Here is a 20906-nt window from a genome sequence, read left to right on the forward strand (position 1 = left end):
GGATCAAAGATTACACATTTATTCAATAAAAAAGAGAAAGTGTTTAGAGGACAAGGGAGATTTAAATTTAAGAGCAAACTGAAAAAGGCACTTATTTCTAAAACACGTCAAATCTTTAATGCAGTGATTTACAACCTTCCTAATGCTGCAACCCTTTCATAGAGTTCTTCATGTTGTGGTGACCCCCAACCATAAAATTATTTTCACTGCTACTTTTTAACTCTAATTTTGCTACTGTTGTGAATCATTATGTAAGTAGCTGATGTGCAGGATAATCTTAGAAAACACCTGTGTGTGAAAGGGTCTTTCAATCTTGAAAAGGGTTGTGACCCACAGGTTGAAAACTTCCCTAATAGGTAAAATTAACAATTCAACATAACATGTAAAAATCTTCTCTATTTGGTTTTTATATTAAATGAAGGCCAGGTGTGGTATCTCTGCAGTGTGTTGTGGGCAGTTATGCAGAAGTAGGCCCTAAGCACTGTCTCTCAATCCCTAATGGTGAAAGGTAGAACGTGGAGAAACTTCAAGTGCAGCAGGTGATATTTTTCATAGATTGCCTTGTCCATGTGGCAGATGACTCACCTGCTCTGCAAAGACCCAAGTCCCAGTCACTTCCAAATTGAGCCCCTTTGCAACTTGGCAAGTCCCAAAGGTCAATTTTCTGAGGTGTTGATTAAATGAAATTCTTGTGTTTTCATACACTAGCTGACCTGGAGGCAGGGTTTCTATTTTGACAGTGGAAACGAAGGCTTCCTTTGGCTCTTGGCAACAGCTACTGCCCTCCACTCCCAGTCTTCCTGTTCCACTCAGAGGTGAGGCCACAGAAGGACTTAGAGAGCTGAGGTATTTTTATTAAAAAATACTTTCAAATACTTTGAAAACCTTGGATATTGGTGACTACAATTTGTTCCATTGATTGTAAAAAAAAAAAAATTCAATGCAAATATTCTAGTAAAGTTCTGATTATATTTTCTTTGTGAAAGAACCTTGCTTGATTTAGAACTTGCCTAAATGAACTTTTGTAATCTTCTTTAATGTACTTGCCCCTTTTCTGAGCCTAGCAGAGTGTTTCTGTCCCATGTACCCTTAAGGGTAGGTGAAATAATTTGTTGGTTGAACTTCAAAAATGTTATATCCATTTAGTTATTTTCTCTGTACTTATGTGAGTAGGGGGTACATGCTATAGTACACATGTAGAGGTTGGGGACAGCTTTGAGAGAGTTAGTTCTCTTGCGGGTCTTGGTTCTCAGGCTTGACAGCATGTGTTTCTACCTGCTGGTCCATCTGTCTAGCTCTTAACTTCTTTTACAGTTTGCCAAATTGGAATCATGGTACCTGCATTGGAGGTATCATGAGAATTAAACATAAGACAGATAAGTGCCAGCCACTTGGACAATACAGAATATAAAGACCCAGTTCTATGATGAGGCTTTCAAATATATCAGTGTTGACCTGACCTCTCCTTCATAGTAATTAGTCAATACTCAGATATTGTAGGTGACTTTCAAAGCCATGACATTACCATCAACAAGGAATCCTGTTTGGCTATATGCTAAAGAATTGTATCTTAGTTAGGTTTCTATTGCTTTGATAAAATACTAAAATGATCTAAAGCAACTTGAGGAGGTAAGGGATTGTTTCATCTTATAATTCTCAGGTCATGCTCTGTCACTGAAGTGTGTCATGGCAAGAACGCAAAGCAGGACTCTAGTAACAGGAACTGAAGCCGAAACCATGGGAGTGGTTACTTGCTGGATCCTCATTGGCTCGTTCACCCTGCCTTCTTATATAGCACAGCCTATATATATCACCAGCCTAGGGATGGCATCACTCAGAGAGAGCTGCCTCCCATCAATCATTAATCAAGAAAAATACAAGACTGACTTCCATGTAGGCAATTTGATAGAGGCATTTTCTCAATTCTTCACAGATAAATCTGTTTGTGTCTAGTCTAGTTGACAAAAAGCTAACAAACAAACAAACAAACAAAACCCAGCAGGGCAGTGGTGGCGCACGCCTTTAATCCCAGCACTCAGGCAGAGCCAGGAAGATCCCTGTGAGTTCGAGGCCAGCCTGGTCTATAGAGCGAGACCCAGGACAGGCACCAAAACAACACAGAGAAACCCAGTCTTGAAAAACCAAAAAACAAACAAGGACAACTTGTTTAAAAAAAAAATGGGACCTTACTTTGATGAAGACTAGGTTTAAGCACTGGCCACCGACACCAACATTATGGCTACTGTTTTCCGAAACCCAGCTACCTGTGTCAATGTATTGTTTACCTCAAGAAGTCAAGCTGTCTTTCAGCACATAGTCTAGCTCTGACCCATGTGCCACATCTGAGACTGCTGTCTTTAGGCTTTTTGTACCAAAGTAAGGAAACACTGAAATTCACCAGTACATAGGGAACCCACTTCCTCCCATGCTGCCACCCTCATGAAACACATAAAAGAAGCCAAGAGTCACCTCTTCTCTCCTATCTTCTCCCCTTCCCTCCCCTTTCCTCTCCTCTCCTCTCCTCTCCTCTCCTCTCCTCTCCTCTCCTCTCCTCTCCTCTCCTCTCCTCTCCAACGTAGGATCTCATTATGTAGTCCCAGCTGGCCTAGAACTCACTGTGTAGACTGGCCTTGTACTCACAAAGATCTTCCTGCCTCTGCCTCACAAGTACTAGGATTAAAGGTGTGCTCTACCATGAGAGCCAGACTACTTTTTAAAAGCATAAGAGACTGATTGATCGAAGGAGTTAACTCTAAAGAAAATAAAGTTACTTAGAACTTAAGAAATGATGCAGAACTTTAAATGTTGTATTAATTACATCAGAAAATTTCCATATGTCATTCTATGCATAAAACAAAATTAATCTTGTTAAAAATAGACAAATGTTTACCAAAACATTCATGAAAATTATGTATTCATCCTTCAAAATATACACATTTAGAGGTGGGTAAGAACATTTTAAGTAGAACAGCAGCACCACAGGAACTAGCCCCAGCTATCAACAGGTGAGTCTATGTGAAAGAGAAAAAGTCTTATTACAGCAAAGGAAGCAGGCACACAGTCCACAGCATGGGAGAAAATCTTCACCAGCTGCTGTTCAGACAAAGGGCCAATATCTAGAACTCACAAAGAATTTCAGAAATTAAATACCAAGGAAATAAAACTGCCACTCAGTGAATGGGCAGATGAACAGAAAAGATAGTTCTCAATAAAGAAAAAAAGGAAAAAGAAAATCAAATGGCCAATGACTATTTGTAGAAGTGTTCAATATCCAAACTCATCAGGGAAATACAAATAAAACCTACTTTGAGATACCACCTCACTCTATTCAGAATGACTATCATCAGCAAATCTGACAAAGAATGTATGGGGAGAGGGAGGGAAGGAGGGAGGGAGAGAGAGAGAAGAGGAGAGGGAGAGAGAAGAGAGGAGAGAGATGGGGGGAGCCTTATTCACTGTTTTGTGGGGAAGGGTGTAAATTAATACAGCCATTGTAGAAATCACTTTGGAGATTTCTGTAAAACTTAAAATTAAAACTACCATATGACCCTGCTACTTCACTCCTAGACCTACACCCAGAACTCCATACCCTACAATAGAAATATATATATATATATATCCCTATGTTTATGTTTATTGTTGCTTTAGTCACTATAGCAGTGAATTGATAATGAAAGCTCAGCTCTAAAAAAATGAAATCACAAAATTTTCAGGGAATTGTGTGTACTTAGAATGAAAAATAGTGAGGCCACATAATCTCAGAAAGAAAAAAAATTCTCCCCGGAGTGCAGAATCTACCCAATAATACACACACACACACACACACACACACACACACACACACACACGCAACCAAATGTGGGGGAGGGGGTACTGTATAACAGGCAGAAAAGAGAATAAGAAAGGCTAAATATTAGGGGGTGCGTAAGGACCAAATGCAGGCACTGAGCATGAGTTATGAAAGAATATAAAGCTAATTGCTTTCTAGTTATAAATGTAGCTTTTTTCTTTTTTGGTGGTAGATAAGTCCATAAAAATATATTTGATAGTGAAAGTATAAAAATCCAATGAGAAGCTCTATAGCTTCCATTTTGAACAACTCTAACTATATAGAAGTTCATTGAGTTGCATAGTATTTGGATCTCATCTGGTTAATTTAGGTGTGTGAATTTTTTTTGCAAATTTTTATAACAAAGTTTAAAATAAACTAAAAAAAAAATTCATGGTAATTATGTATTCATCCTTTAAAACACACATTTAGAAACCTATTGGTCAAGGTTTTGATGGGTATGTAGGAAGGAAAATCTTACAACTTTCTACATTTAGATTGTATAAACAAATCATGTTAGCACACAGGTTTTCATGTATTAGGCAAGGTGCTAAAAAGAGAGAAGCCAGGAAGGAAGATTTGCCTCTAACTCATACTGTGATTGCTCTATACACAAAGTCACAGTAAGGAGTCAGTGAACTTGCTTTCTGACAAAGGAAGGCTGCCAAAGTGTTCTTCAGGTTTACTCAAGCATATCCTGAATTGGATTATACTCATGTACAATACAAATAAGTCTCAGAAAGGTAAGGCGTAGGTTGGGTGGCTGTCAAATTACTGTCCTTTGAAAATAAAGGTTTCTACAGTGGAAACACCATCTTGGAAAATATGTGTATCTTCAGTCAGAGAAAATAAACATTCATTAAATAGAACTCTTTCATTCTAAGAAACAACTATATCTTGAATGACTTAATCAAAGTGAGAGTGAGTGAGTGAGTGAGAGAGAGAGAGAGAGAGAGAGAGAGAGTGTTAGTTAGTTAGTTAGTTAGTTAGTTAGTTAGTTTAGCTTTTATCACTTGGAATTCTACAAGATAAGTCTTTACCATATGTATGATAACTCCATGAACTGAAATTTTTCTTGGGGCTATGCTTCTTTCCAACCAGTGGGAAAACCATGTGCCAGTTAACATGGCCAGCACTTACTGAGAACTCACTCCTAATCCATTTGTCACAGATGAATGGAACCAGCTTCCTCAATAGCGCTGATGGAGAGGTTGTGAGATTTTGAGGCTCCCAGCTTCAAACACATATCTATCATTGGACTAGTCATTATGTTCATGTTTTTCACATTACCCATGTTTTGCTTCATGTTTCCTACCTTCTGTGGCTAGAGTGTGTGGAAGCAATAGACTCACCCAGAAAATGAAAACTAGGCTAGAAACAGGTAACAGCAGTGAAAACTTAACTCTGTTTTATATTGAAGTCAGGTTGCATCTTCTCTGGCTGAGATTCTAATAGGTACATTAGGATTCTAGGGCTGGACATAGTTCATGCCCCAAAGGAATGAGGATAGGTTGATGCAAAGAATAAAATATTTGACTCTATTTTCTTGGTCTGTTGGTGCTTTCTAAGTCTTCATCACCTTTTCTTCCTAAACATGGTCATGGTCTAGGTTGAGTTTCCTATACTTGCTACCTTCATCATGGGATGGTCTTCAGAGGCCTGTGTCTCTGGGTGAATTAATTGACAAGGACATTACTATGAGATACTAGACAGTTTCTATAAAGATAAAGAGGATATAATTTTGAAGAGTAATAAGTCAACTTCACTTGATGAGAACAGTGAGAATTGATGAGAAGAAAAGAGAGCACAACATTTGCAGACACTAGTTGGAGCACTATCCATGTAGCACTGATGGCAGAGGGTCTCTCAAAGATTAATCTTAAACCCACCTCCCCATTTGCACATATGTATACATGCAGTCATAAATGTAACATGAGACACTGGAGCCCTGGCCACTCAGCAATACCCAGCATTTCCCAAGCTGCCTTTGGTTTTGTCTACCTCTCATCAAACTGTTCATCTCTACCTTCCAACAAGTTTGTTTCAAAATGTGGCTCAATAGTCAGCTTCCTGACTCCCCTGCTTAGAATGAATGTTCTGCTCACTACATTTCCTGGACATTCTCTATGGACTTCATCACCTCAGATCTTCAGCTGCCACACTGAGCTTATATGTGGCTTTAACCAATCATGTTTCCATTGGAGATCTCCAGGACTTCCAAAGGAGCGCTTTCCAGGAGTTTTCTACCTTTTCAAGAACAACTGAAATAAGAACTCCGGCATCATTCCATGTCTCCTTCCCTGTTCCAGGCTTGGCAAAGTTTCTTCTCTCTTATAAATACAGACACTTAACCACTGGGAACCTCACTAAGGTACAGTTTCTTGCAGTGGACAAGTCTTTCCCTCAGGACCTAACTAAACCAGTGGAGATACTGACATATGGTCGAGCAGATATGTAACACTAGAGATAACAAATCCTTCTGAATATCAGGAATTTCAGTTCTTCTCTTCAACCAAATTGATAAAGGACCTAACTATACTGCCCAATTATAGATCTTTAAGCATAATTTTTGTGACAGGTCTATTATTTTTGGCATATAACAGAAGAAGAGCTTTTTAAATTTGAGTGGAATGATGGAGCCATAAGAAAATTCCTTTCTTTTACCTCTGCTTTTCTTTGGTGCTTGAATCTGATAAAACGGAAAGTTATGGATTGAATTTGTGCTAAACTCTGCCTCATTTTAACAATAAGGACTCCAGACATTTCTAAGCAATGAATGGAGGAGAAAAAGCCTCAATTTGATTCATTATATAAGATTCGTTTGCAGCATTTTACCATTTTGTTTAAAAAATGTCAACATTTTTAGTGTGTTTGTGTAGCTGGGGGTGTAGCTCAGTGGTAGATTGCTTGTGTGAAATATACAAGACCCTGAAGTTGATGCCTAGTGTCTCAGGATAAAAGATATTTATGCTAATTCTCTTGCCTACTAATCATTGGCAGAAACTCAGTACACGCTGAAAAGAATTTAATAGTGTTGCCTTACAATGAAAAGATAAAAATTTATCTTTCACTTATGAACATATTTTACAGAAAATTTGTTTAAAATATATCTTGCGCAAAAAGTATATTCAGTTAAGATAAGATTTTATTGGGCTATAGAATGGAAATTAATTCAGGGAAAAAGAGATGTGGCCTAAAGCCCTGCCTATTAGAGGAGGAATTTTTGTTCATTTTTCTATGGAAGGAGCTGGTCATGAAAATATAGTAAGTAGTCTTTGGATTGCAATTTTTAATTAATGAAACATTCATATGAAAACACTAATGTTTATAGTACAGAAGAACTATTGTAACTTGTAATCACTTGAATTCATGATGGTAATTTTTCAAGTGTTGCTTTAAAAAGGAAAGGGGAGTGTGGTTCTTTAGAATTATTCAGTAGATACATAAAAACATATTAGAATGCATCATGTGAATTTGCATCACTACATGAGAAGCATTTGCCTTATTTTCTCTTTGTTCCCAGGACATATAATATAAAGAACTAAGACAATATATGTTGAGATGAAAGATAAACATTAGCTGCTAACTCTGTATTGGATATGGAACCCACAAGTCTCAGTGTGGGACATAGAAATATTTTTTTTCTTTTTAATCTAGGCCATGTAAATTTAGTGAAATCAACTCTTTTTTTAATTAAGAAATTTTCTATTCATTTTACATACCAACCACAGATCCCCTCCCTTGTTCCTCCCGCCCTCCCCCCAAGTTTCCACCCCTTCCTTCCCACCTCCTCCAAGACAAGGCCTCCTGTGGGGTGTCAGCACAGCCTGATACACTCAGTTGACAGGCCCAAGCCCCTCCCCCTGCACCGAGGCTGTGTAAGTTATCCCACCATAGGCAGTGGGCACCAAAAAGCCCATTCATGTCCTAGGGATGGATCTTGATCGCACTGCCAGAGGGCCCCTTAAGCAGATCAAGCTATATAACTGTCTTACCTATGCAGAGAGCCTAGCCCAGTCTCATGGAGGCTCTACAGCTATTGGTCCACAGTTCATGAGTTCCCACTAGTTTGGTTTGGTTGTCTCTGTACACCTCCCCATCATGATCTTCATGCCCCTTGCTCATAGAATCCCTCTTCTCTCTCTTCGACTGGACTCCTAAAGCTCAGCCTGGTGCTTGGCTGTGGATCTCTGCAGCTGCTTCCATCATTTACTGGATGAAGGCTCTATGATGACAGTTAGGGTATTCACTAATCTGATTACTAGGGTAGACTAGTTCAGGCACCCTCTCTAAGGTGAGGTCATCCTTGTGGATTTCTGGGAACTTCCCTAGCACCCAGGTGAAATTAACTCTTGAGGACTCTCCTTTCTTGATAACTAGTGGGAAAAAAGAATATGATATATGATTTTCTTTTTATTGATCAAAACAATAAAAACAGAATCCATTGTAAGTATAGATTCTCCTTGACTGATAGATTTCATCTTGAGGAACATAAGGAAATTTGAAGTATTAGAAGTGGAAATGGGTTTGCTACATCTGACTGATGTACAAACCTTCTAGCTTGTCAACACCATATGGTGGTGAGTATCCGTGGTTCACTTCCTTAGTCTGTGGCTAACTGGAAGCCGCTACTCAGTGTTGCTATGCAACATCACAAGAGAGCCTTGGACCACAGCAGGGACCCCCAACAGTGATTGGGATTCAAAATGCCATTCCAAATGAATGTTTGTTATTTTGTACCATACTAGATTTGAAAATTTTTAAGCTGCATCATCATAGATCAGGGATTGTCTACGTTGAAAAGATTAATAATTGGGGTTTGATATTTTTTCCCTGATGACTTTGTCAGGACATGTATAAATGAACAAGGAGAGGACTGAGGATGGTCATCTAATTTTATACGTGCATTTTCATCATGTGTCATGTACTTTAGTTGACAATTTCATACATGTAAGTCATGAGGTTGGAAGGGAAGATAGATTAAAAAAAAAACTAAAGATCACAGTGTGGGTAAGAAATGGAGAAACAGTTCAGTTAACAGTCATTAAAATGTTTGTTACACAAACATGAGGACCTGAGTTTGATTCCTAGGACCAAAAAGAGCAACGAGAAAGTCAAGGTGAGGGGAAGTGAATGGCAGTGAACAGACTCTCCCTGGCGTCTGATTGGGTAGCTTCAGAGGATCAGAGTTCCAAGTGGGGATGGAGTCCAGGAGTAAGGGACATAGGTACCAACTCCAAGGTTTTATGGGGAAAGCAAAGAAGAATCTTAAAGCTTATCACCAACTCATGGACAGCAAGAACTGCAGGCTGTGAAAGTCCGTGTGTTACTTTTCTCATGCCTGTGGTAAAATTCCTGAAAAGGCAATGGAAGAAAGGGAGGGAGGGAGAGAGGGGGAGAGGGAAGGAAGCAGGGAGGGAGGGAGGGAGGGAGGGAGGGAGGGAGGGAGGGAGGGAGGGGAGATAAATGGGTTTTGGCTTACAGTTCTAGGGTGTAGCCCATTGTGGTGGGGAAGACATGGCAGCAGTAGCCCCAGGTGTCATTTGATCTCGCATCAGAACTCAGAAAACAGAAAAGAATGCTGGTGCTCAGCTTTCTATTTTATTATCTAGTCCAGCACCGTGGCCCATGGAATGATGTCACCCACACTGAAGGTCATCTGCCTGCCTCAGTTGTCTCACTTAATCCAATCTAGAGATTCCTTTTGAGTCATGTCGTGAGGTCTGTCTCCTAGGTGATCCTGGATCTTGTCAAGTTTACATTAGCCACCCCATACAGATAGTGCGTCTTCTTCTTCAGTCTGTCCTGTTAAGTCTTGCAGCTGGGCATGGTGCTGCACACCTGTCATCCCAGCACTGAGGGGGCTGAGGCAGGAGGATGCTGAGTTCCAGAATAGCCTAACCAGGAATGGGAACAACAACTCTTGTTCAGTAGCGCTCTGAAATTAAGTGCATTGCCTTCTGCATTTGTGCCTCCTCCACCCCGCTCTGTAGTTCTCCACTTGCCTTGAGCTCTTTTTGTGAAATGTGTGTTCTTATAAGTGTTCATTTTAATTTTTTTTATTGTTCAAGATCTCACATAAAGCAACACATGAAGGGATTTTCCTCCAGTTTGTTGAGCACATGCTTTTAGTTGCTGCTGAGATATAATGTTTAGAGATGTAGGGTGTGACTTGTATTAGTGCACAGTAATATTGGAGTGTACACTTGCACACATCAACAGCCTATATCAACACCGAAAGTCCAGGGGCTGTGGGAAGGGGATTGACTTTGGAACACAGTATCTGGTTCTAGCCTCAAATCTTTAGATCTAGCACCTGTGTCTATTGAATCAACTGCAACCCTAGAGTACAACTAGTGGAGAGTGATGAACTGCTATCTTGCAAACTCCAGCTCTACACACAGAGCTTTCTGACACTCAGGGAGAGAAAGGTGACCTCTCACTAGGGATATTTAACATGTCTCCAATTAGGAGGATGACTGTCGTGTTCCCTATCAGGTCTCAACAGAGACAAACTCTAAAGTCAACAGAAAGTCACACACAGCTCTGCATTCAATCTCCTTGTGTGTTTCTTCTTAATGCACATGGACATCAATCAACCCCTGGTACTTGAGTTCTGATACCTTTTAATTTTACCTTCCCTTCCAAGCTCATCTCTTATTTACACAAAAACTTATCTCAAGTCTAAAAAGGAAGACAGGTCCAAACCTTGAGGAGGAATGTCATGAACATGTAGGACCACATTTCCAGCATCATTCCATGAGGCTGCTTGTCAGAAATCCCTATACCACCAGAATGGTTTACTTTTGGTTATTCTCAATGTTTTTGTTTGCTTGTTTAGGGAAGTCACTTTTTGTTATTTCTGTTATTTTTGAAATTATAATTACTTCATTTCTCCCTTCCCTTTCTTCCCTCCAAGCACTGCTATATACCCCCCCTTGCTCTGTTTCAAGTTCATGGCCCTGTTTTTTTTTTTTTATTAATTGTTGTTATATACATATATGTGTATATGTGTGTGTGCATATATATAAAGTCATTTTAAGTCAAGAGTCAGACTACAAACAGTTGCTTTCATTATCACTAGCTTGAATATATAATCACCATAATCGCCTGGAGGATGCATGTTTAAGGGACTAATTAAGGGTTTGAAGATATAGCTCCTTGGCTGGGCCCTTGCTTAGCATGTGCAGTGCCCTGGTTAAATCCCAAGCACCACAAAGATAAATAAACAAAAGACTAATTAATCAAGTGCCCAATTTTTATGGGAAAGTTTATGTCAATTATGCATACACAGAAGGCCTTGTCAGAGTTAACACGTTTCCAGGAGATGCTGTTGGTTTGGCAGGGGGTCTTCCTTACGTAAATCTGCCTGAATCACACGTTTAAGATAAGTCAAAGGGATGTTGCCCATGTTAGGAAGCATGACACCCTGAGTGGCCTGTGCTGACCTGTCTTTGTGTGTCCTCTCCAGTGAGCCTGCCCCTGGGGCCTGGCAGCCACTGCAGCATGGGTGGAGTCTCACAGGTGCCACCAGAGGCTGAGGAGACAGCATCTGTGGGCAGCTGTTTTGCATCCGAGGATACAACCGAGGACTCAGGAGTGATGAGCTCTCCCTCAGACGTCATTTCTCTAGACTCCCAACAAGACAGCATGAGATCTAAGGATAAATGGTCCACAGACCAGGAGGACTGCAGCGACCAGGATCTAGCTGGAACTCCAGAACTGGGTCCCCAAAAGAGCCCATCATGGGGGAAAAATGGCTCTGGGAACTCAATTCTAAGGTGAGTCATGGAATAGCTGGAGGAGGAGCCACCTATACCCACTTCCTAGTTTTCAATGAAAGACGTTTTTTGTCAGGGTGACCCAAATAATGATCATTGATACCCCGGTGCCATGTGCCTTCCATGGATGTGTCCCCACCCTAATTTGCAATTTGTTATCTCTAGTCCTGTCTTCATGCTGTGTGTAGACATGAAGATGCTTAGAAGCAGTGCATTAGAATGCTTAGTGTGCCTTGACGCTGGATCCAAAGGCACTATCCTGTGATCTACTCTTCTACTCAACAATGTTAAAAGTCACCCTTGATAACACATAGAGTGACCATTCATGTATTTGTCCTTTTTCATACTAATGGACTCAGGTTATTCCAGGTTTTCAGGGCTGGAAACAATAAGCAAACTACATGTACGTTTCTGTGTAATCTAGAGAGTTTTCCAGAGGAGAAATTAGGACATCAGAAAAATTCATCAGCTACATGGAATATCAGCAAATAGATTCTCTGTGTGTCTGTGGTACCCTGTGTTTGTGGTTAGGACACATCTAAGCTTTACTGATCCCATGAGTGTCAAATAGCATCTCAAGTGTCCTCAATTTATAGTCTTTGGATAGTAAAGATTGACTATATAATCTGTTTACTAACAATTTGATCTTTTTATGAATTGTTTTTTGTGTACTTTATTGTTTTTTTTTTTTAAATTGTATGTCTTGCCATATTTAAATTAGTAACTTCTTCATTGGCTATTTGACCATAGGAGTTTCTAAGTCTACAGATTGAATTTTATTTTGTTATTTTAAATTGTACAATAATTTCTTATGTCAAAAGGTTGAATGTGTCCTGGCCTTACAAATGTATATAGTCTCTGCATATTTAAGTGACCCCTACTGTTACCTCAAGGACTTAATTGGCTTAAATTATGTTGCTTTCTTACATCAGGGTGCTCCTCTACCTGTGGTTCCTTTTCAGGCAGGTTGTGAAAAGAGTCTGTTTTGTTGTTGTTGTTTTGTTTTGTTTTGTTTTGTTTTGTTTTGTTTTTACCAGAATCCACTTCCTCTCTGACTTGACAACAAGTTTCAGTAGCTATATCACTCTGGACCACTTTGCACAGCACTGGTCCCTGTCACTTTCTTCTATCTGACCTTGTTCACCTTGTCAGAGGGGCGAAGGAGAAGAGTCTCTCTGATCTCTAATCCTGACTGAGATACTAAGTTATCCTCTCACAAGACGACCTCGGGTCTCTCCCTTCATGAAATGAAAAACTGTAGGTTGGAGGAGGTTAAAATTTTTGGCAGAAAGTATCTCGGCTGAAAAATAATACATTCTCAGCCCACGGGTATATCATGTGTGTATTTCAAAATACACAATTCAGAGTGTTGCCAGGTGGATGGTAGGCGAGGTCTGCAGTGTAAGAAGGGGTTGAAGCTCATGTGCTGCAGCTGGCATGGGGTGAGGCCAAAGGCCATCGTTAAGGGAACATGCAGTGAGGACAGAGCACTTGCAGGCATCACCCGAAGATAGCCCTTTTCCGGACATCTAGTTATCACCTGGCAAGGAGGTTACAGACCTTGTGTGGATGGTGTCTGAAGTGGGCCAGACATCTAGATTTGTATTTCACATCTCTCAAATTTAAAATACTGTTAATTAACTTGAGCATTCACAGCCAGACCAAACAGGTATGCAGTCCACTGTAGGCAGTCCTCAGGTAGGCCCTTGAGTAAGTATATAGGGATGCCTTCACTATTCTGTGACTCTTATAGAAGCACTTTTACCCTGATTGCCTGTCTGTAAACTTTCAGATGTAGATACAGCTATTCAGAATGAGAGCATGTACAAATATATTTGGGAAGCCATGCTATTCTCCTCTTAGCCTCAGTGGGTTACTAGAAGATCTTGAAAGCCTTGCAGACAAAGACACTGGTTTATACATCCCCCTGCAAAAGGCTTCCGGGTGGGACTTAGGATGATGCTCCCTTAAGCACTGTTTGGAAACTCTGCTTAATATCACATTCCTACCAGGGGCCACACTTAGTGCAGATGCAGATGTCATTCCAAACTCCTGCCTCTACCCAGAATAATTCCAATCCAGTAACTAGTTTCTGAATTAATATTATGATGGCTATTTGTGTTCCCAAAGGGTTCATCCTGTGTGAGGGCATAATGGTAGTATGAGACCAGGCTATATTGTGTCCCTCTCTGTTACCTCTGAATGCTAGACCCTAGAAGGTTAAGGACACCAAAAGTTACCCTTTGTCATAACAAACAAGGTCAAGACTCTAGGATGAGAGTGGATTCCAGTAAGTTGTCATAGATACCCTCAACATGCAGAAAGTATGGGAATCAGTCACTAGGGAGATAAGAATTACTTATGGCTTTCAATTTTACTAGCATGAGATCTTCTGTTGCCTCACCTCCGTTACTCAGGAAGTCACTAAATGCTATTTGAACATCATGTAAAGACAAATCATGATCCATAAAAGCCCAAAAGGTCCTGCTTCTCTTGGCTTCTCTTTCCTCTTGTCTTTACTTATTGATATCATCTGTATTGGGAGGAAAGGATTGCCTGGGTTTGCATGTTACTGTTTCTCCCAAGCACCCATCTAAGAGGACTGTGAGGGTCACCCTCGGCTACTAGCTCTCGTTTTTTTAATGTGCAGTCATGTGGTAGAGTTGCTGCTTTGATTTGGCATGGCTGAGGTTAGAGACTTAGTCCATTGCCACTATGACCGCTTCTTCATTGCTGCTTGTGTTGATGAGTACTACTCAGTGTCCCTGGAGCCTAGGTTTGAAGTTTAAGGACTTCAGTAGTAAAACCTTATCTTCTGACACAATAAAGCAAGTGGGAATGGTTGACCATAAGTCTAGTTTATTGTGTGTGGTACAGTTTGAAAAGGGGGATGCTCTTCCATCAACTCATTTGATTAGATCCAGTTGCAAATTTTTCACTGCCCTGAATTCAAACTGCACCCCAAAATTGGGGCATCATCTTTCCATTGTCTTCCTCTAAACTTGATACACAAAATCAATTCACAAGAGGAATTCCAGCCAAAAGGTAGACACACACACACACACACACACACACACACACACAGGTGAAATATGCCTGTGGTGGTGGTTCCTTCTTCTGAGTGACACTTTGAGCTTTGCCAGTAGCTCTGCCCTAGGAAAATGGTTACGATTCATGCTGGGTGGATTTAGAAGTATTTTACACCTGTCTGTTATAGATGACCCAGGCCACCATTCCTTATTCTTAAAGAATAGCTTGGCAAAAGTGTGCCTTTGGCCTGCAAATACACTTCTGACTCCTATTTCTTCCTCAGTAAAAGTGAGATATGTAGCACTTCCTCTTAGGATAGTGACTAGCATATTGTTAGCCTTCAAAAGTGGTGACTGATACTGTTATTGTTTCTATTGCTGTCATTTATAATTCGTGGAGGACTAAGAGAAACAGGATTCTTTGGATAATCTTTATGATAATTTCCAGCTCTGCTTGCCTGCCTCCTCTTCAAACTAGAACATTGTTTTTTGAGTAGAAATAATAGGCAGAGAAGGGAGAAGCAGAGGGGATGTTGTCTCCCCCGCCCCCACAAGGACTAAGAGCGGAGCTAACAGTGTTGCTAAACAGAGGATCCCCAGAACAATCTGGCTGTCATCAGGCACTTCGTCGGTCTACAGATCAGCATCATGAAACTCTGAGTTCTAAGGTTTCTGTGGGGAGCTTCAGTTTGGCAAAAATACGGTAAGATGTGAGTAAGAGAGATGACTGTGTGGATTGAGGTTTTTCTTAACAATGTACCCACATGCAGTCACATGGAGAGCCTCCCAAAGTAGAAAATACATTATCGCTTTGGCATTACAAAAGATGGTGATGTAAGAGCCGGCGGATGGGGAGGATGCCATGAAACACCATCTGCGGTATATGACATGGCCATTGGACCCATGAACTCACAGCGGCTGCAGGTGCTTAACAAAAGACCTGCACAAAACGGAGCCTGTCTACCATCCATCATGCTTAGAGGAGGGGCCGTGAGGCTTCACCCCTCTCGCATTATCAGGAGTTGTTGACAAGTGACGGTTGTTGTGGGGGAAGGCTGGTCACTTTTATCACTGCTGTAGCTACTGGTATGTTGCTCGTGGTCTAATAAACAATCATCCATCCATATTCATACTAACTAACCCAGTTCAATTTGGTGGGTCATGAATGATAGTAAAAAAAAGACACATGAGAGTGGAGATGACTTCTTGGGAAGAAGGGCTCAACGGAACTGTGAAGAGGATGAGAGGAGGGGGTAGGGTGAAAATGGTCAGAACATGTGATTACATGTATGGAATTTTCAGAAGATTTTTTTTAAAAAGCGTATATGTGTGAGGAGAAGTATAGTTTCTGCAGGTAAAGAGGGTCCCCTCTCCCACCCTCATCCATTGCTCCACTCTCTACCTGGAAACCCTTCAAGGACCTTCCTAGCCCCAGCTTGTTGGTAAATGGTAGGATGGTAGCAGTGAGGTTCATAATTACAGTTTGAGAGAAATTCTTCCCCGACTTGCAGAGCATGTGTTCCCAAGTAGCCTTGCATGTGGACTGAGACTGGAAAAGAACTTGGGCCCTGCATCATCCAGCCTCTGGATCCCTAAACTAGAACTCTAGGAACTGTGGCCACAAAAGTTTCAGAAGTCATTCATGTAGCTCAGACGATAATACCTGGAGTCCAGAAACCACGTGACCACAGGAGTGTTTATAAACAACACCATGACCATGTAGAACCCTGAGTATTCATGACCATCAGCACAGTAGCTACAGGAACAGTTAAAAGCATGTTATATATTGTACAGTCCTTCTAAGGTGTATCAGAACATACAGGAGTGTGAGAAGCGTTGAGGATAGCACTCATTTGGCAGAGTGCTTGCCTTGTATACATAAGGCCCTGATTTGATCACCAATACTACAGAAAAATGTGGAGTACTGGACTCTACTATAGCTGCTAGGCATATTAGCTGCTAAACACTTGCCACATGGCTGTCAAAGTTGAAATAGTTTGTATGTCTAAAATATTCACTAAATCTACTGCACAGTGAACAAATGTTTTAATCACATGTATAAATAAAGCTAAAATTAAAGCAATTAAAATTGCATTCACTCCTCTCCTTTAAAATAGGATTGCAAGAAGATGTAAAATTACACATTATGAACCCCTCCCCCAGTGTATTAAACACCAGTGTCACTCTCTGAAGCCTTATCGCCAGGGGAATGCTTACAGCTGCAGTGAGCATGTGCAGCAGTCATCCAGTTTCCCAGGCTACCTACTCTCAGGCTGCCCTTATCATTTTGCAGTAGCAGGGTTGCTTTGGTCTCCATAAACAAATTACACTACTCTCTGAAAACATTGTGAGTTTCCTCTTAGACATTGTTCACAATCGTATACATCTCTTAGAGAAACTCAGCCAAATCAAAAAGAAGCATAACAATGCACTGCAGATATCCTATGATTTGAGATGAGTCAGAATCATGCTATTCACCCTTTTCTTTTTCTAAAAGCAAATGGAAAGAAAATCTCACCACTCCTGTTTGTCCTAGCACTGAATAGACAGGACAATTCCCTATTCTCAGCTGCCTGGAGCTACAGACACAAGTGCTGAGGCCAAGCTGGGCCAAAGCTGCCACAGCTGGAGAAGAGGCATACCATCTAGCTCACTCTGAGTTCCCAAAGGGAAGGCATATGAGGCAGATGAGCCTCCTAGACAGATGGGATTGGAAGTCCCCGGTGTTCTTTGCTTGGCCCTCATACAGCAATAGCATGAACATTATCGCATTCTCCACAGTCATCACCTCCAGTTCTGTGTGAGAAAATAGCTCTGGCTGTATTTATTCAACATGTGTAGGCTGATAGCAAAATGCCCACTCAATGTTTGTCTGCTTTCAGTTTTCTTGGTCTTCAGCCACAGTAAACTGCCAATAAGAACTCTATCTAAAGATTTGGTCATTGTGTGTGTGTGGGGGGGGGGGGGAGCCTGGGAAAGAAACATCCGTGCCCATTTGCTTTGTGTCAGCAGATGCATTCATTTCTCTCTGCCCACTGTGCATTCAGTGCTGCATGCCTTATGCTCTCCTGTAAGCCCAGGGAGCTACTCTTCAGGCCCCATGATTGAGTACAGGTAGGTTCCAAAGAGGAATGTCAGCATCATGCTTCAGTGTAACTCCTTGCAACAATGGAGAAAGGGTATGGAGGAAAGCAAATGCCACTAGATCTCTAACCCCAGACATCTTAGACAGGAAAACAAAATTGATAAATTGGACCGTGGCATTGATCTTGACTGGATAACCCTTCATGCAAAAGCTCAAGCTCAGAAAATAGCAATTCTTGAGGTACATACAAAGTAGGGCAGGCTGAAGAAGCAGTAAAAGGATCCATTGCTACCTTTCTCAGAGAGTGAAGGGACTTGGCAGCTTTGTAAGAACATAAGCCAAGGGCCTGGCAATGGTTAGACTTTCCTGCATTCTGTAAGGCACCCAGGTTGGCTACTGCTGGCCTATGTCTACTCCTTCCCGAATAACTATGACCCTAAGGGCACAAATCACATCTGAGTGCCAGGGAGCAAGGCCAGGACCATGGGAGAATAGAGGTGTGCTGGCAGGGTCTGAGACTGGGTGCCAGCATCAGTGGGTAGAGAGGGAAGTCCTGAGGCAGAAAAAAAAAAGGGACTGGTCAGGGGAAAGAAGACCTGGGAGAAGGGGCAGCTTTAGTAGTATGGAACCTCAGACTTGAGCACAGCTTTTGGTCTGGATGCAGGGAAGAACTAGCCAAGAAAGCCCATACACCTAGAACTGAGCTACTAATAGCTAGAGCAGTTGAGACTGTTCCTGGGTCATAGGAGTTTGGAGAAGGACTGAGGCTTCTCCAAACTGACTGTAGCCTTCTCCCTGATGGATGGCCAGTGAGATTGTGGGACCAGTAGGCTCCTGTAGGAAAGAAGGCCTTGCCGTACCATTCATGTGAAAAACATTTAAACTCTTTTACAATTAAAAAAAGAAAAAGAATTGTTAACTGGAGTCTGGAAACAGTTTCAGTTTTGCACATTAAAATAGGCTCATCAGTCTTGGGAAATAGGTCAGTAAAGAGATTGTCATATGATCGTGAAGAACTGAGTCCAATCTCCAGAACCTACATTTAAAAAAAAAAAAAAAAAAGCCAGTATGATGGCATGTGTTTTTATTTCTAGCACAATGGAGGCAGAGCCAGGAGGATCCCCATAGCTCACTGACCAGACAGTCGCATCTATATGGGGAACTCTAGAGCAAGGCCATCTCCAAAACTTTCACATTCATGCACCTAAAAGCACCCAAATACGTAAGCATGCGCTTTAAACAATTACTTTATCACACAAGGCACTTGATGGTAAACAGCCCCTGCAAATCCTCCTTTTCAGTACAGCACACCATGGCTCATTCTTAGCCCACCCTTGCCCACGGGCGTATGTGGTGTTTGTCATCACAGTTATCCTATATATAGTTCTGTGTCTTGGTTTTTTGTTTTTTTCATGCATTGTGCTAGAAGCAGCAGCATTAGTCTGTGTTTCTCCATAGGCTCTCTGATTGTCATGGTTACTGATTGGACTGTGTTTCTCCACAGGCTCTCTGATGTCAGAATTACTGATTTTATTGCCCTTTACAATGGAGACAGCTCTCCTTACAGCTGAATATTTTAGATTGCTTCACAGAATACAATGAATACTGTTGCATTTATATTTTCTCTTCCCATTGAATTGCTTCCTTACAAGATAAACTGTTGTTTGTTGATATGTGATTCCATATTGTTTTCTGTTTAAAATCAGCAGCAGGTGTGCATGTCTTATATTCATTGTAGTTTTGTTAGTTCAAAGTGGTTTCCTTCCTTTCCTAGTTTAACATTTAGAATAAATTGGTGGAATTTAGTTTTAATTCTTACTGATAATCTTCTTTTCAATGTCTTCTGGGTGATAGAACCATACATTATTTGAAGACAAATACCTTAATGTAAAAGAATACATATGTGTATATGTGTACACATATACATATATTCTTATTATATATTCTTTGGCTGGACTTTAAGCATCCTAAACCACAAGTATAAATCTAAAAACTGATTTGTTTTATTTGTCAAATACCATTTTGCCTGGCAATATTTTCCTCTGCCATGTATTCTAGTAAATATTCGAATTTATTTGTTTCCCATCACATTCCCTGGAAGAGAAACAGCTTTAGTAGACTGCATTGAAACAATTAAACGCCAAACGCAAAGCAGTGGGAAGGACAGTTGGGCACCTCTTGTGGTCCTTATTAATTGGTCTGCATGCACACACATCTCCAACCAGCCCCTTTTGTCTAGCCTGTCAGAGGATATTAGCAGGGACTGATCCTGAAGCTACTTCCTGACTCCCGAATGGACATAGTCACGAAGAAAGAAAGACTCATTTATTAGAATAAAAATTTTGCTGCGTAAGTGAGGATTGTACAAGGCACATTTCATGCATCATTATCTGGGCCTGATTAGCAATGATGGAAATTGGTCCTCAATTTTAACAGTCAGCGGAAAGGAACCTTCAGCTCTCACTGAAGATGGACAATTGCCCCAGACATGTCTGTGTTTTCTGCACAATAGGAAAATAGAGGCATGGCCCTCGCAGAGGCAGCTTTCACATTGTTTTGGCAGCATTTGTCTCACATATGCCATTGTCCCTGTGACGCAAATAAATTATGACCTCCCTCTCCTGAGCAGCAGGATGACATATCTTAGGATGCCCTGTGCCACAGCAGGCCACATTGTCCCTCTTGACCCTAGACATGGCTGGGCCACCTGATCAATGCAGCCTACCCTTACTCAGGCTTTGGAGCAGGTGCACCTGGCTTTGAATGCTAAGTGACCTTGTAGATGTCAGTTGGTCTCTCTCTACAGTTTCCTATCTGAACAATGACAATGACGACACCACTTACCTTGTAAATCATTTGTGAGGGTTGTAATAAGGTGCTTTATACAAATAACCTCCATTTGGGGTCCAGCAGGCCAAAGCTGCCTCTCTAGCACAGAGGCATGCCATCTTCTGAAGCTTCCCTCTGAAAGACCTCCAGGAAGGAAGCCACAGGGAAGGCCAAGAATGGGGGCTTTTCTACTATTCCAGTGGGCTAAATGTTTTCTGTCTCTCTTGTCATGGTATTTTTATGGTTACAATAAAAATAATCCAAAGGTAGTTCAACTCCTTGTGGGGCACAGTCAGGTTTCCCAAGCCCCATAACTCCCACCTCCTGCCCCGTGCAGGAATTAAGATGCAATA

At 41.2% G+C, this 20906-nt stretch overlaps 1 protein-coding gene across 4 annotated transcripts in view; it reads left to right on the forward strand.

Moving 5' to 3' along the window:
- The window catches only part of Cobl (cordon-bleu WH2 repeat protein), a 232127-nt gene that overhangs the window by 190417 nt on the left and 20804 nt on the right, over nt 1–20906 (forward strand). For all 4 annotated transcript variants that reach the window (XM_036201372.1, XM_036201374.1, XM_036201373.1 and 1 more), the window contains one exon: nt 11301–11610. In XM_036201372.1, the coding sequence (XP_036057265.1) occupies nt 11301–11610 (310 nt within the window). The remainder of the gene's footprint in view (nt 1–11300; nt 11611–20906) is intronic.

Source organism: Onychomys torridus, chromosome 10 (genome assembly GCF_903995425.1).
Source record: "Onychomys torridus chromosome 10, mOncTor1.1, whole genome shotgun sequence".
NCBI classification, from domain to species: Eukaryota; Metazoa; Chordata; class Mammalia; order Rodentia; family Cricetidae; genus Onychomys; species Onychomys torridus.